The sequence below is a fragment of the Corythoichthys intestinalis genome, chromosome 12 (assembly GCF_030265065.1).
Source record: "Corythoichthys intestinalis isolate RoL2023-P3 chromosome 12, ASM3026506v1, whole genome shotgun sequence".
Classification (NCBI taxonomy): domain Eukaryota; kingdom Metazoa; phylum Chordata; class Actinopteri; order Syngnathiformes; family Syngnathidae; genus Corythoichthys; species Corythoichthys intestinalis.
Window position 1 is genome coordinate 5872653 of NC_080406.1, and position 18129 is coordinate 5890781.

The following is an 18129-nucleotide window of genomic DNA, read 5'->3' on the forward strand; positions in this document are numbered from 1 at the left end:
TCTCGAAACGGTTCACCACGCTGTAGTCCTCCTTGGAGTAGACCTTCATTACTGCCTGCGTCTCTTCCTCGGCGCTGGTCACGCCCATCTTTAATTCTTGCATGGCCGCCAGGGTGTCCAGGCAGCCTTTTGACAGTAGCGTACATCATTTTGCAGAAGGTACTCACATATAATATAGCATAGTTTGTTTTTTTTCTTCATCGTTTTTCAAATACGAAAATGAACGGTTTTCACTTGCGCGATGCACACAAAAAAATTGTCTTTTTTTTTTTTTTTTGATAAAAAAAAGTCACATTTTAAAAATGCTTCTTGTTCTACAGTTTTTTACTGATTCACATAATTTATTAATAATAAAAAAACAAAAAACATGAAGTTCAGGGGCATAAACGTTGTATACAGTTTTACCAAAAATTTCCCTATTCATTTCTAATGGCCAAATTTTGCCATTTTTTTCCAATGGCGCAAAAACATTTTCCATTCGCACAGATTTATTTTCACCATTGACGGCCGTGTACGTCCGCATGCCATTGACAGGAAGTCACGTGTAGTCAACAAGGAGTGACCCGATATCAACGGAAAGTGATGCCGAAATGCCCCCGAATCAATAGGAAGTGACCCCAAATCACCAAGAAATGACCTGATATCAACTGAATGTGACCCCAGAATGCTGAAATCACTAAGAAGTGACCCTGAAAAGCCTGAACCTATTGAAATTTCTCAAATTTCTGTATAAAAACACCATCAAATGTGATCTGATCTTTGTAAAAATCACACAGATGAAAAAAAGTGTCTGCATTAACTAAAACCACTCAAACATTTATAGGTTTCCATATTTTCATGAGGATAGTATGCAAACAATGACAGAAGGGAAAAAATAAGTAAGTGAACTATCACATTAAATATTTAGAGCACCCCCTCCCCCTCCTTTGGCAGCAATAACTTTAACCAGACGCTTCCTGTAGCTGCAGATCAGTATGGCACATCGATAAGGACTAATCTTGGCCAATTCTCCCCTACAAAACTGCTGTAGTTCAGTCAGATTTCTGGGATATCTGGCATGAATCGCTGTCTTTAGGTCATGCCACAGCATCTCAATGGGTCTGGACTTTGCCTTGGCTACTCCAAGTATTCTGAAGTTGATTTACTTCTGTGTTTTTGGATCATCGTCTTGTTGCAGCATCCATCCTCTTTTTAGCTTCAACTGTCTGACAGACGGCCTCAGGTTTTCCTAAACTTTTGAATTCATTCTTCCATTAATGATTGCAAGTTGTCCAGGCCCCGAGGCAGAAAACAACCCCAAATTATGATCGCTCCAACATGCTTCACAGTGGGGATGAGGTGTTGATGTTGGTGAGCTGTTCCATTTTTCCTCCACACTTGACGTTGTGTGTTACTCCCAAACAATTCAACTTTGGTTTCATCAGTCCACAAAATATTTTGCCAAAACTTCTGTGGAGCGTTCAAGTGCCTTTTTGCAAACATTAAACGAGCAACAATGTTTTTTTTAGACAGCAGTGGCTTTCTTTTTTTCACCTCTCTGAGTATTCTGCGCTTAACTCTCGGCGTCATCTTTGGTGGACGGCCACTCCTTGGAAGAGAAGCAACAGAAGCAACATTTGTAGACAACTTCTTCTGACTGTCGATTGATGACCATTCAGACTTTTAGAGATGGTTTTGTATCCATTCCCAGCTTTATACAAATCAACAATCCTTGATCGCAGGTTTTCAGACAGCTCTTTTGACCGAGCCATGATGCACATCGGACAATGCTTCTCATCAAGACAATTCTTACCAGGTGTGGGTTTTATAGTGGGCAGGGCAGCTTTAAACCACTCATCAGTGATTAGGGCAGACACCTGACTTAAATTGTTTGGTAAAAATTGATTTAAATTTTTCTTTAAGTCTCCTAAGGCAGAGGGTTCACTTATTATTTTCCCCCTTCTGTCATTGTTTGCATACTATCCTCATTGAAATATGAAAACCTATATAAGTTTGGGTGGTTTTAGTTAAAGCAGACACTGTTTTTTCATCTGTGTGATTTTGACAAAGATCAGATCACATTTGATGGTGATTTTATGCAGAAATTTAAGAAATTCCCAAAAATTCAGATACTTTTTCATACCACTGTACACTTTAAGTGCTCCGCTAAACAATAAAATAGTAGAATCTGTAGATCTGGCCTTACCAAGAATGTGTAAGGCGCCATGTGAGCGGGTGGTGGTGGCATGTGACCCCGCAGGCAGCGCGAGCTCAGGGCTCAGGATGCCACAGCGGGCCTGTAAGTCTGTGGCAGACGGCATCCTGGCGTCGGCTATTACTGCGTTGTAACACCACATCTCTCTTGATGCTGGTAAGAACCTAATGGCGCACAAATGAACACGGTTACAACGTACTTAACTGTATTTATGTCTTATAAATAATAGCACACTCAGCTTTGGACTGACCTCCATATGACATCGTACACCGGGTCCAGGCAGAGTCCAAACCCCTGCAGGTCCTCCTGCTCGGAATCATTGAAGGTGCGGCAGCTTCCGTCCAATTTGTTAATGAGTAAACATTTGAACGGAGGCGGCTCGGACACGGAGGACGGCACCAAGCCGATGATGTGTTTGCTGGCAAAGATCTCCGAAGTGGCCAGCACGTGGGAGTTGATGAGCGCCTCGTCAATCCGCAGGAACGTCTGGTCTCCGCTGGCGCCGATCCAGGTGGCTTTTCGTCCGTATCTGGCGCCGATGTTGGGCATGGGGGACGGCTTGGCGTTCCAGTACGGCATGTCGAGGATAGGTCGCCCGAGTTGTCCTTTCTGAGGGACCGTTTGAATAGTTTGGCGCGTCATCGAGAAAAATGAATTGAGGGATTGTTGTTTTCTTACCGAGAAACTACCGAAAGTGAAGACCTGCCCGTCGACTAGAAGAACAACGGTGTGGTTGCTGCCTGCCGTTACTTGAATACTCGGACCCGGGAGAGCCTGGATAAGAGTTGGAGATCCCCTGCAAAGCGGAAATGTGGTTTGCAGTTTGTGGAGACGTTGCACATAACTTAGGAAAGAATATGTTGTAACATAGCATACAGTACACGTATACTGTGCTGATGGTCACACTTTTAAGGTTTTTCTACTGTATTAATGGCCGACAGTTAAGCACGCAAATACAGCATAAATCTAAGACCCTATGCCGGGGGTCAGCAAACTGTGGCTCTTTAGCGCTACGCTAGTGGCTCCCTGGAAATATATTTTTACTTTTAATATGGTTTCTATAGGAGGGAAAAAATGACAAACATCCTTCTAATTCATTGATATTGTAATAAAGTTAAACTTGAGATGGCATCCTCGTACAACAGATAAGTCATGTCGTGTGTCATTATAGAATTCACTGCAGAATTTTTTTTTTTACCGTATTTTCTGCACGATAAGGCACATCGGATAATAAGGCGCACCTTCAATGAATGGCCTATTTTAAAGGGATCCTCTATTTTTAAGACAAGTAATCCTTAAAAGATAAATGTTAGTATGAGTTATAATAATTTGATATTAAAACCCCTCTTAATGTTTTTGTTTTAATAAAGTTTGTAAAATTATTTTAAGTGATAGGTCGCCACTCTTGTTATGTCGCAGTGTGTCACGTCACCGGGTCAAAATTCCAGCGTGTCACTCATTTCCCAACATGTCGTCGGTTCTACCCTTCCTATTTGAACCAGATCTGAAAAGTGAGGAGCAGGGCAGCACTGTCGGTCGTTCACAAGACGAGCTTCAGGGAAAAATGCGTGCAGCAAATACCTGATAAGACAAAAGTTGGGCAAAAGTGGTGATGCACTCACTGCAAGTGAGTCTCAATGGCAACAGAGCGAGAGAGTGCTGTTGGGAACTCCGGTTGGGAGCGAGAGTGTATGCTGTTGGGAACTCCGGTTTTATTACCAGATATTCAAGGTCAGCATATTGCGTTTTCAAACTTATCCCAAAATAATTATGTAGATTGTTAGCATCCAGAGCTGTCGTGTGCTTTACATACAGTACAGGCCAAAGAGCACACCTTGTGTAATCCAGGTCTTGTTCATTGTAACGCGTGGTAGGTAGGATACGTGTATAAAAGTACCAAAAAGGGGAGAAGATCCACCTATGCAAATTTTATACACAAAAAAATAATATTTCCACCTTGACCACTCTTCACTCGGGAGCTCAGCAGTACGCAAACACGCGTTCCCTGACGAACTCCAACATTGTTGTAAGGTCCACGTCAGAGTCACTGTCGTCACTGTAGCGTGTCATAGTGCTTTGAATATTTGGTATGATTTGGGGAAAACTCCCACGAAGAATAGTCAACAAAAAAGATAGCAATAGTAATCCAAATCTGTGTTTTTTACTCACTCGAAGATCCAGGAATTAGACCGATCCCAAGGCAATATCGCAGCCGCGATCAGGCCGTCAATTCCACAAAATAGACTGATCCGAAAAGCCGCTGTGGGACTGACGAATCAAAAAAATAGACAGATCCGAAACCAATCTTGCAGACGCGGTGGGACCGTCGGATCCAGAAAATAGATGGATCCCTTACTTGACTGAGGATCCAGGAAAAATGTTCGGGTGCCAGTTGTAATGCGTGGTGGATAGCATAGGTGCATACAGGGACCAAAAAGGGGGAGAAGCTTCCACTTATGCACATTTATTCACTAAAAATAATAATTCCACCTTGACCACTCATTTCAATCCCCTTGTTTCCATTTGACTGGAAATTGCATCCAAAAGCAGCACATCGTGGCATTTTACTTCGCGAGCTTAGGCAGCAATAAGCAATTGTTGAACACGCTACACATTTGGAAAGATCCCAATGACGTCATCACTGCGAGCCCGCAAACCATGGCGCCAACTAACAGTCAAAATATGTAGTAAATATTGCCATTGATTTAACATTTTCTGTGTTTCTAACAACATATTTTAGTACATGAGAACAATTTTGGTTTATTAGAGCCTACATGTATTTAAGGTAGAGGATCACTTTAAAACCGTTTTCATGTATAGGGCACACTGCACTATAAGGCGCAGTAGTAGTAGTACTAGTAGTAGTAGTAGTGGGGTTGGCGTTGCTTTATGCATCCACAAGATGGGGCTGAGCTAAACGGAATGTCATGCCATGAATAACTATTGTTGATCCATATATAAGGCGCAACGGAGTATAAGTTGCACCGTCAATGAATGGCCTATTTTAAATCCGTTTTCATGTATAGGGCGCACTGCATTATAAGGCGCAATAGTAGTAGGAGTGTTTGGCGCTGTGTTATGTATCCACAAGATGGAGCTGAGCTAAACGGAATGTCATGTCATGATTGACTAATTTTAATCCATACATAAGGCACATCGGATTATAAGGCGCACTGTCGGCTTTTGAGAAAATTGAAGGCATTCAGGTGCACCTTACAGTACGGAAAATATGTTAAACATGAAGGCTGCATTTGTGGCCAATTTAGTCATTTTGATTGTAGGTTAACATAGCTAATATAGATACATTCAGCATGTGTTGCCTTCATTAGAAGGCTTTCAATTTTTTGGGCTCCAGACATATTTGTTTTTTGTTTGTGCCAATTTGGCTCTTTCAAGATTTTGGGTTGCTGACCTCTGCGGCCTATGCGTTTGCAATGAAACAGTACCTGGAGTTTACGTCACCGTGTCCAAGTTGGCCATGTTGCCCGTAGCCAAATGTGTAGACGTCTCCATTCTCCATTAACACCACTGCAAGGTAAAACAGCAAAAACCAAGAGGCTGTTTACATGGCGACTCTCAGAGAATACGAAACATTTCAAATTTGCATTTATATGGTTCCGTCTCCATTCGAACAATGTTGCAATGCTGCGTGAAAACGATGTAGTATTCATGCCAGGCCCTAGGGGGCAGTGCAGATTTACAAGGCGAAAGCCAATGATGCACTTTGACCCCAACAACCTCCTCAGCCTGGAAGACAATATACCCGCCCACTCCAAGCAACAGTATTTTTCTTTAGCTCCAAAAGGCATAAAATGGAAACATTCAACATATTCAAGTTAGGGCTGTCAAACAATTAAAATTTTTAATCAAGTTAATCACTGCTTAAAAATTAATTAATCGTAATTAATTGCAATTCAAACCATCTGTAAAATATGTCATATTTTTCTGTAAATTATTGTTGGAATGGAAAGATAAGACACAAGATGGACATAAACATTCAACATACTGTACATAAGTACTGTATTTGTTTATTATAACAATAAATCCACAAGATGGCATTAACATTATTAACATTTATGTGTATTTTGCATAGTTATTTGATTGGGAATGCCAGGTCTCTTTGCATTGAGTGCTCTTCTTTTTGTGAACATTATTTTTTTGCGAGATAGGACTATTATTTTTGTTGTGCTTTCACTAAATGATACTGTAGCGACTTAACTGTTCGGCCCAAATGCATGATTAGAAGTTGGGCAACCATGACTGTCAGTGGTGGCTGCAAATGGTATACAGTATGTTCTGCGCTGTGTTCAGTTAGGTGTGTTAAGAAAATGAACGTCTCCTGCTCCACCCAAATGCATAATGGGAAGTTGGGCAACCATAACTGCCAGTGGTGGCTGCAAATGGTATATAGTATGTTCTGCATTGTGTTTAATTAGGCGTGTTAAGAAAAAGAATGTCTCCTGCTCCACCCAAATGCATGATGGGAAGTTGGGCAACCATGACTGTCAGTGGTGGCTGCAAATGGTATATAGTATGTTCTGCGTTGTGTTTAATTAGGCGTGTTAAGAAAAAGAATGTCTCCTGCTCCGCCCAAATGCATGATGGGAAGTTGGAGAACCATGACTGTTAGTAGTAGCTGCTTGAGCCAATAAAAGGCACGGTTCAATGATCGCCTGTGTCCGCTCACATTTCTCTGCCTTTTTGGTCTCATTGTGCTAAAACGGTGTCATAGTAAACTGTTTGAGGCAACACATGAACGGGTCATTCCGTCCCTGCGTTAATTGCATCAAATATTTTAACGTGATTAATTTTAAAAAATAATTACCGCCTGTTACAACGATAAATTTGACAGACCTTATTTAAATTAAAAATATTATTTAATAAAAGTAAATTAAAGCCAAAGTTCCCCCATATTTGCCGTTTTTAATGTTTAGTAGCACGCCCAATGTGACGTGTGCGAGTGCTAACGTTATCGGCGCAGGAGCTTTCTATTGATATGGATGTGGAGCAAGCCCCCCAAAAACCCACCACAACTAAATCCTTCCACCGGATTCAGTGGTTTGCGTCTTCGCCTTCCGTTTTTGCCAACACCATATGAAGGGGAGGCCATTCCGCAACACAGTCATTGCGTCTTGGTGTCGCAGAGCCGCCATGTGAACGGCCCCCAAGTTTCATTGAACATATTCGTTGTGCAGAAACTAGGGCTGTCAAACAATTAAAATTTTTAATCGAGTTAATTACAGCTTAAAAATTAATTAATCGTAATTAATTGCAATTGATCGCAATTCAAACCATCTATAAAATATGCCATATTTTTCTGTAAATTATTGTTGGAATGGAAAGATAAGACACAAGATGGATATATACATTCAACATACGGTACGTAAGGACTATTTGTTTATTATAACAATAAATCAACAAGATGGCATTAACATTATTAACATTCTGTTAAAGCAATCCATGGATAGAAAGACTTGTAGTTCTTAAAGATAAATGTTAGTACAAGTTAGAGAAATTTTATACTAAAACCCCTCTTAATGTTTTCGTTTTAATAAAATTTGTAAAATTTTCAATCAAAAAATAAACTAGTAGCCCGCCATTGTTGCTGTCAATAATTACTTACACAATGCTCATGGGTCATGCTCAGCCTATTAAAATCAGTCGCACCCAAGCGCCAGCAGAGGGCGGCAAAACTCCATAAAACACAACAAGTGAGCGTTTCACTGTGTACTGCCATTTAAATCTCTCTGAGCAGGGCATCTGCGTTAATTGCGTCAAATATTTTAACGTGATTAATTTAAAAAATTAATTAACGCCCGTTAACGCGATAATTTTGACAGCCCTAGCAGAAACACATTACTAATGAAATAAAAATGAGAGCCCTTTTTTTTTTCAATTGACTTCTTAGCATGTGGCTGCTTTAGTGCGTTTTATACTAATTTAAAGACTATGAAATTAAAAGAAAAATTGGAAATCACATGTGATTGGGGTTATAACCTGGTTATTTTTGCCCAAAATGTGTGGACGCCAAATTTTTATGAGGTTAAGTTACTTTTTTAAATCACCCAAAAATAGACACTAAGAGACATGTGCCGATTACTGTTTTCAAGGTATACCGTAAAATGAAACAAACCGCAAAAACTTTCCATCATATTGTCCCGAAGGTGTTGGCTGTTTTTTGTTTCCCAAAAAATGCATGGAGAAATTCCTCACTTGCAGCTGCAAGGCTCAATTTTTTAAAAGTCTTTAAAAAAAATTTTTTTTTCAAATGAAACATTAGACATCAATTAATGATTCCATGTTAAAATTGACAAACATTTGGAATAATAACTATAATTAATCACCTTCGTTTTATGGCTGGGTTGAAACAAAAGTGGTTGCGCAACGTCTGCAAATAGGGGTTTCCAGGGTAAAACAGACAAACTGAAAATAGTTTGGGGGGCTTAATGCGCCATAAATCTGATATAGCAGCATATAGACATATTGTTCTAACAAACACAACAATTCTTTTGGCTGAAAATACAGCAGTTTATTTTAAAGAGGAGTTCAAGAGCAGAAACGGCTTTTTCCGTCTTGTCTGTGTTTTCTGCCATATTCATGTTGATGTTCCAATTTGCAAATTTGTGAAAAATGAAAAAAATCCTGTTCAGTGGAAAAAAGTTGTGAAAATAAAACATTTTAGATACCATGAAACTGCAGTATTTTTTGCCTAAGGTTATCATACCATCAAAATGTCATACTGCCACATGAGCATCCTGAAAACTTCCTCCATAATTATTGGCACCCCTGAAAAAGATGTGTTTTTTAGCTTCTAATATATATTTTTAATTCAAATAATATGGGACCATAAAGGAAAAAAAGAGACAAATCCAACCTTCAATACAAGTGCATTCATTCAGTGGGGAAAAAATCCCACATAGAGAAAAAAATTATTTGACATCAAATAATGTGTGTCACAATTATTAGCCCCCCTGGTGCTATATATGTACAGTCCATTTACCATTTAATACTTTTTCTCCCACAAAAATACACACCGTCCCAGGCTTCAACTGGGACCGTGTGCTTTGGTCAGATGAGACCAAGATTGAGCTTTTTGGCAACAAACACTCTAAGTGGGTCTGGCGTGCCACGAAAGATGCGCATGCTGAAAAGCACCTCATACCCACTGTGAAGTAAGGGGGTGGGTCAGTGATGCTGTGGGGCTGTTTCGCTTCCAAAGGCCCTGGGAACCTTGTTAGGGTGCATGGCATCATGAATGCTTTGAAATACCAGGACATTTTAAATCAAAATCCGTTGCCCTCTGCCCGAAAGCTGAAGATGGGTCGTCACTGGGTCTTTCGGCAAGAATGGAAAAGATATGGCCAAATCTACACAGAAATGGTTCACCAGACACAAAATCAAGCTCCTACCACGGCCATCTCAGTCCCCAGACCTTGTTTTGTTGGCAAAAGGGGGTTGTACAAAGTATTAACACCAGGGGTGCTAATAATTGTGACACACATCATTTGATGTCAAATACTTTTGTCTTTATGTGGGATTTTTTCCCCACTGAATAAATGCACTTGTATTGAAGGTTGGATTTTTCTCTTTTTTTCCATTAAGGTCCCATATTATTTGAATAAAAAAAAAATATTAGAAGCTAAAAAACACATCTTTTTCAGGGGTGCCAATAATTATGGAGGGCACTGTATGTCCCGACCGTCCCTACGCAAACCTACTCCCTTGATGAAAATGCAACACATGTTCATTTCATGAAATACAACATTCAAATTTACAAGAGGTAACTTACCCGAGTGATGAAAACCGCAGCTGACCTGCACAGCCCGCATCTCACAGTCAAACCTGACCGCACCGGGTGGATATGTGGTGATTTTACTGGCATCTTTCTCACCGCGCTCACTACTGCCATCTGAAACGGATGAAAAACAAACAGAAAAATCATACAAGCGGCCCCGTTTTGGAGACAAGCGAAGGTAGCGAAAGATGCGTAGCTGAAACTCCGAGAATCCCGTCTTTTCAGTCCTGGAAGAAACTATGCTGCAGGGAAAAGGAGAGAAGGAAATCACATGCTGAGAATGAAAGAGGGGGAAAACAGACAAGTTTCTGTCAGGATCCAAAAACGAAGTTGATGAAAGTTTTTGCAATCTGTAAAAAGTTATTACCATCATTTTCTTTTTTTTTTTTACTTCCGTGAGGAAATCTGGTTGACTGAGAGGATTTTGTGAGTGCTCTAACTTGAGGTGTGGGAGAAAAAAAACGGACTCACACTGACCACAATGAGTCCCAACGGCTTGTTGTTTACATAACAAACAACAGATCAGAGGACACCAATTGGCACAGATTGTCTAAACTAAAATTTGACTGGCTCACGGCCCAATGACTTAACAAGCAGTAAGGCTGCATGAACTAATCGATTAAATCAATTAATAAATTGGTTAGCCAACGAATTTAATTATCATTTTTTGCCGGTAGCCATGAGCAGTCCCGTTAGGGTCCTTGTTTGTGTGCAGTGTGTTGTTAAGCGTGCCAGTGATTAAAGCAAGAGAGAGAGAGTTCACTGCTATACTCAGTTTGGGTTGCTGAATCCATAATATTACAAAGTGTCGAGAGTTAGATTGTTTGCCCCCACTGTTTGATTCTTTGTTGATGAGAGATCACTTAATAGCACGTAGCACTAATCTAGTTAGCATTTATGCTAATGAGTGTCTTAAAGCAACACTAACTTTTCAGTTTTGGTCGATTTTAGCCACGACAAAAGCTGTAGTGTTTTGCCTTAAGGAAGATTTCGTTTCCCGTGACAACCAGCGCTGCGTTTCCAATAAGGACCACAGAACACCCGCACAGTGTCTTAAAATAATCAACCAAAAATAAATCCCCCGGTCGCCTCCAGATGGATTTGACAGCATTTCTTTTTCCAGCGGCTGTGTGAAGGATGAATAGTAATAAGGTAATGGATCCAGTTGTAGCTTAACAATAGCATATGCAACTGTGTGGCTTTGTTAGCAACCGTGTGGTTTAGTGTACCTATCCCTCCACCCCCTTCAAACTCGTCAGCGCTGATGAGTTCGGTTGGGGAACGGGGAGGGGTGGCATCACGCTAGCAAGTGAAAGCCATGCAAATGTTTATTCTGTATATCCTGGTAGCTTCCCTTTTTTTTTCCTCCTCAGACAAAACTTTTTGCCTCTTTTGTTGCTCTGCTATCCTTGCAGAATTCGCGCAAAAGCATTCGCATCCACTTACGTCTTTATAATGAATCTAGAAAGGGGAAAGTGAAGTATGCCTTAAAGCAGTTAGCACAGATACAGATGCTAAGTGGGCACCATTGACTCGCGCTAGCTTAGCCACTCCGGAGCCCTGATACTCCACCGACTAATTAAACCACCGCTAACTCGAAGATTAAGCCTCATGTCAAAAATTCTGAACCTCCCCTTTAAGGATCAGAGATTAAAGAGTCGATAACTCAAGTGTACATAACTCGAGAACGAAAGGGCGTAGGCCGATTTTGACAACTTTTTGTACGTAAATTCGACCCTTCCGTATCCTTAGGTACCAAGCTCGACTTCCTCCGACCACTGAAAGTGAGGTTTCCGCCCTTTTAGGGTATAGGGTGATTGTGCTTAATGCACAAGTTGCATTAACTTTTGATAGGAAGAACATAGGTCGATTCTGACAACATTTCATAATGTAAACATGGCCCTTGGTACCAGTTGGTACAAAGCACGACTTCCTAACCCTTAATTTAAAGTGAACCACGGACAGAAAGACTTGCAGTTCTCAAAATACAAATGTTAGTATGAGTTATAATCATTTGATATTAAAACCCCTCTTGATGTTTTCGTTTTTATGAAATTTGTAAAATTAGTTTAACGAGTAAGTCGCCATTGTTGTAGACGCCGCAATGCACTATGGGCAGTGACCTCAACGGACAGCACTGCCGGGGTTTCAGAGTATGACTATCGACATAAACAAATCATCTGTGCAGCCCTTTCATTTTAAACCTAAGAGGAACATTAAAGAGCAGGACAGCACTGTCAATATTTCACAAACTAGCAGCAAAAGCAAAGTGAACAGGAAAGACGGGATGATACAAGCGTAGGACAAAACTGGTGTTCCACCAAATGTCTACACCGGCGAAACGTCCTACAACAGGGGAATATGAAAACCAAAGTACTGCTGTGCGCTTTCAACTTGTTTTGTTTGGATGCATACAGGCAGAACGTACTAAAAATGCCTTAAGAAAATACTTAAACGTAGTAATATTAAATAAGGGTGGTTTAAATACGCTACTTGACTAATGTGCTCAATAGATCAGTAATGCTTAAAAGTAGACTCAATGAAAGCACAAATGGTAAATACTTGCCACTTTTAACCCAAGTGCGCATGTGTAGCACGTCTCAGAATTGCAGAACACCGGTCGTGTTCATGTGGCAAGTTCATCTGTGACAGTGACAGCTTCGGACTCCGCACAGTTGCTGCATGCAGGTAGCGTTCAAGACCACACTGGTCAGTAACGAACACCACAACCACCATGTTATTTTTTGTACATCGATAGTATGTGTACTGTTTATCGATCTATTAGTTACAATCAGTAACATGTCCTCAGATGAAACACAACAAACTGTTACGGCCCGCAAATGCGGAAGCAAGCAGACAACAACAACAACAGAAGGATTGTGTTAAAAGGTTTACTGAACACACAAAAAAAAAAACATGATCGCGAAAAGAGTGACAAAAAAGGGTCCGTGACAATAAGTTAAAGCAGGGGTCCCCAAACTACGGCCCGCGGGCCGAATACGGCCCACAGCCACATTTGGTCCGGCCCCCTGAACAAAAAAAAATAATAATTTTTTTTTTCTCAATAGAGTTATTTATTTCCTGGCTTTATTCTGTGAAGAACCGAGCAATGGTTATTTGGTTATTATCAATTTAATTAATACAGTATTATTAAACTATATTATATTATATTATATTATATTATATTATATTATATTATATTATATTCAGGGGTGCACATAAGTGGTCCGCACATGCGTACTGGACGTAGACAAACGCGCTGGCCCTCAACGGCTTCCATACGCTTTTGCGTACCGATGGCTGACCACTATATTTGCGGCGGACACGAGAAAATAACTTCTCAAAATGTCGAAGAGGCAGGCCACACTGAGTAATTACTTCCGTGTTCCCCCACCCCGTCAAAAGACAGACAGACGACAGAGACGTCACCGGAGCTACCGAAAAAAAGAACTTTTGCTGAAAAGTGGCTACAGGAGGTACCGTGGCTAGAAGCGAATGATGCTCGCACGGAAATGCGGTACAAAATGTGCCGTGAGAATCCCAATGTCGCCGATTAGAGCAACGCATTTTATGTAGGGTCAAAGAATTTCAGCCATCCAAACTTTGAAAAGCACGAAAAAAACAGAGAGCATGTGGCAATTAAGCAAACTATCGATGTCAAACAGGACCCCACTCGCCCTATGGACATGTGGCGGAATAGGGCGGAATAAAGGTAATGAACAGCGACATGCACTGACAAACGTGTTTTTGCTCGCATTTTACAAAGCTAAACATGCACGTTCAATGAGGTCTTATGAGGAGGACATCCCACTTTTAAAAAGGCTTGGAGTTAATGTGGGAGCCGCATAATGCCCTTTATTTTGAATTGGTGCTTTTTATTTCTTTACATTTCAAAGTAATGGCAATTTTGTTGTGCCAGTTGATGTTAATCAAGCATTAACTGTTAATATAATTAATTAAAGTTAATTGGCTCTAAGTAAAGCTTGTCATAAATTTATCGCATCAGGTGGGTCGGCTCTCAAGCTCAATGAGGACCAAGTCACATCTCCAGGTCCTCCTCTGAGAACCTGGGCAAAAAAATTATGTGCACCCCTGATTATATTATATTATATTATATTATATTATATTATATTATATTATATTATATTAAGGGCTGTCAAAGTTATCGCGTTAACGGGCGGTAATTAATTTTTTTCATTAATCACGTTAAAATATTTGACGCAATTAACGCATATGCCCCGCTCAAACAGATTAAAATGACAGCAGTGTCATGTCCACTTGTTACTTGTGTTTTTTGTCTCCCTCTGCTGGCGCTTGGGTGCGACTGATTTTATGCACCATGAGCATTGTGTAATTCTTGACATCAACAATGGTGAGCTACTAGTTAATTTTTTTGATTGAAAATTTTACCAATTTTATCAAAACGAAAACATTAAGAGGGGTTTTAACATCAAATTTCTATAATTTGTACTAAAATCTATCTTTTAAGAACTACAAGTCTTTCTATCCATGGATTGCTTTGACAGAATATTAATGTTAATGCCATCTTGTTGATTTATTGTTATGATAAACAAATACAGTACTTATGTACAGTATGTTGAATGTATATATCCGTCTTGTGTCTTATCTTTCCATTCCAACAATAATTTACAGAAAAATAAGGCATATTTTAGAGATGTTTGAATTGCGATTAATTACGATTAATTTTTAAGCTGTGATTAACTCGCTTAAAAATTTTAATCGTTTGACAGCCCTAATTATATTATATTATACTATATTATATTATATCATTTTTATTTTATTTACTTTGGTTCCGTGAATAATCCAGAAAGGGTTATTTGATTGTGGCTTTCTGAAAAACAATACATTTTTACATTTAGGCACTCCTGCAATCGTCACACTTTTTCTGTTACAAACTGACCCCGGCCCCTCATCAGAGAAGAGAAGAGTTATGTGGCCCTCACAGGAAAAAGTTTGGTGACCCCTGAGTTAAAGGATCAGTTAAAAAAAAAAAAAACCTGAAGGAAAACCTGTCAAATTGCAGAAAGTCAATATCTCGGCAACCCGCCTAGGATCGGTTTAAAGACACTGCTGATCAGTTGCTGGTACGACATCGGAAACTCATCCCACAGCTCTGTAGTAACACAATCTGACCAGCAGCAGAACGTGACAAAATCATGCCAGTTGTCATACTAGCTTCGCTTGCAAGCTAGTTAGCACAGTCTCCCAGTCTAGCCCAACCGCGTCATCACCCCCAGCATACATCGCGCGCGTAAAACATGCACTAAATATTTGAGATTTTTAAATCAAAGTCAATATTTTATGTATTTCTAATAACGTATTTTAGTAAAAAGAGCAACTGTGGCTTATTCCAGCCACAAATTTTTTAATCTGTGGTTCACTTTAAGGATCAAAGATTAAAGAGTCAATAACTCAAGTGTAAATAACTCGACAATGAAAAAGCGTAGGTTGATTTTGACAACTTTTTGTACCGTAAACGCGACCCCTCCGCATCTTTTGGTACCAAGCTCGACTTCCTCCGACCGCCAGAAGTGCGTTTCCCGCCATTTTAGGGTATCAGGATGATTGTGCATAACGCACAAGTTGCAATAACTTTTGAAAAGAAAAAAGTAAGTTGATTCTGACAACTTTCCATCCATAAACATGGCCCTTTCGCATCGATTCGTACCGAGCACGACTTCCTAACACTTACTTAAAAAATAAAGAGAGGGGGGCAACAAGTGAGAGTATTGTCACAAAACGTAAAGCTAAAGTAAAGACACTTGAACACTCCCCGTATCAGAGAGCGAGAGAAGAAGCGGGCCGGACAGCAGGACGGGGGGGAAATCGAGTAAATAAAAAAAGTGGGGGGCATCACTGTGCCCGTTGAGGTAGTGTAAGACCATAGTACCTTTGTGCTTGTCCGGTTTATGCCTTAGTGCCTGAAGGGGTCTTATTCTGGCTAGGGCTTGCTCACGCTGGTTCATTAAAATGGTACCGGGGTAAACAATGGGGCCTGGGGGAGAAAGAAACTTTCACATGCAAGCAACAACGCTCACAAATCAATGGGAAACAGCACAGGATAAATACTGCTACGCCACGACCATGCACGCTCACAGAAATGAAACAAAACAAAAGCAAGGGGGAAGTCACCAAGGCACCAAAGCTAGCGCAGCAGCACCTTTAAGATATTTGAAAATGAAAAAGATGAACACGTTGATTGATCGTCATGCTGTTCCTCGCTGTGCTGGAAGGTAGAAAGCTCATCGAAGCACATTTTATTTTGAATTTCCTGCCACTGGAGTTTGGAAAGTTGTTCTTGATGGGTTTGGGCTAAAAATGAAAAGCAGTTCAACTGTTGGGAAATACAATGTACGGTAGTTACGAATCTGTTTGTGAATCTGAGGTTGTGTTCGAGAGGAAACTGTGTTGTGGAGGTTAGTTCAGTTATGTGGTAATGTACAGTACAAGATGAACAAAATGAGCAATTTTATTTTTGAAAATTACTTCGAACTGTACTTATTACTTTATTCGTGTAACAAAATGGATGTTAAGTAAAATTCATAAACTTTTTGACTCATTTCCCTTTTTAGTCTGAATACCGTAATTTTCCGACTATAAGCCGCTACTTTTTTCCTTCATTTTGAATCCTGCGGCTTATAGTCCAGTGCGGCTTATTTGTTCATTTATTTGGGTTAATAGCAACATATGCCTCCTAGCATGCATTACAGCACTACAGATGTAAATAACAATCAAAATTCATGTTCTGTGCTAATTATTTATTCAGTTTCTGTGTCAGTTGTTTCATTAATTGCTTGTTATGGTATATGGTAACACTTAATTTGACTTTATTTATTATAAGACTGTCATAAGACCGTTCTAATTGTGACATGACATTATCGTGGGCATTACTGAATCCTTATGACAGATGTCATTAAGTGTCATCCAACTTCCATTTATGTCCAGCTCGGATCTTTCACATCGATTCAAAAGTGAGATAACTTGTTGGATAACACTAAATGACATCTGTTATAAGCATTCATTAATGCTCATGACAGTGTCATGTCATAATTATGATTGTCTAATGACAGTCTTATGGAACCACTGTCAAATAAAGTGTTACCAAATACCACAACTAGCAATTAATGAAACCATTGGAACATTAACTGAAGAAATAATTGGCACAATACATTAATTTTGATTGATATTTACATCTGTAGCGCTGCAATGCATGCTAGGAGGCATGTTGAATGACAACAGTGTTGACAGCAGGTGGCAACAGAGGTTGTCTATCACCACCAAGGCAGCAGTGATGGCCAAATGAAGCTTCTTGAAGCAATGAAACTTTTCAGCCAATTGGTTCAAAGGTTCATGGTGGTTCATTTGGTGTTATGACAGTCTTACAATGCCGCTGTCCAATAAAGTATTACCAATTAATATCTTTTGGTGTAAACATCCCATAATACAGTGAGGACATCTGGGGCTTATAGTCCGGTGCGGCTTACCTATGAACAAATGCCGTTTTCAATGTCAAATTAGGGTCGTGGCTTATTGTGAGGTGCACCTCACAGTCCAAAAATTACAGTAGTTTGAACTTTACTGTACTTATTACTCAAAATTTTCAATTTTTTCCCTTGTTGACTTTTTTTTCTCTGAATACTAAATTGCATTAAAAATGTTTGAATGTCTGTCTTCTATATTTACATACAGTAATATCGCAATTTTATTTTACTCGCGTAACGATTTTAATCTGTTGGAATTAGATTTTTTTTCCTTGGAATATTGCAAATACAGGTGTCCCCGGGTGAAGAACGAGTTCCGTTCCTACGCAGGCGACGTCACCTGAATTTAGTCTGATCAATATGTAAATATCAATATGTAAAAGTCCGCTATCTTAAATGCTATGAATGCTAACGTATTACAATTATTATAGCAAATCGCTACACAAACTGTAGCTCTAAACTTAATTACAAATCCATACACACACATATATTAGCTGAAACAACTTACAGCCTTATGCAAGTCAAACCAGAGGGCAGCGTCCTTTATCCATGTCAGACGAGTCTGCAGGGCAACAGTCCAGCCAGACCCAACACTGCCACCAGAGGGCAGTGCATCCTCCATCATTAAACAAAATACC

At 39.9% G+C, this 18129-nt stretch overlaps 1 protein-coding gene across 17 annotated transcripts in view; it reads right to left on the reverse strand.

The window, feature by feature from the left end:
• The window catches only part of mycbp2 (MYC binding protein 2), a 203001-nt gene that overhangs the window by 109469 nt on the left and 75403 nt on the right, over positions 1-18129 (reverse strand). For 14 of the 17 annotated variants that reach the window (XM_057853359.1, XM_057853360.1, XM_057853350.1 and 11 more), the window contains exons 18-24: positions 15901-16005; positions 9984-10103; positions 5641-5722; positions 2873-2990; positions 2445-2803; positions 2186-2358; positions 1-126 (exon numbers count right to left, since the gene is read on the reverse strand). In XM_057853359.1, the coding sequence (XP_057709342.1) occupies positions 1-126; positions 2186-2358; positions 2445-2803; positions 2873-2990; positions 5641-5722; positions 9984-10103; positions 15901-16005 (1083 nt within the window). The remainder of the gene's footprint in view (positions 127-2185; positions 2359-2444; positions 2804-2872; positions 2991-5640; positions 5723-9983; positions 10104-15900; positions 16006-18129) is intronic. The other 3 variants (XM_057853354.1, XM_057853351.1, XM_057853349.1) reach the window with 1 other exon arrangement.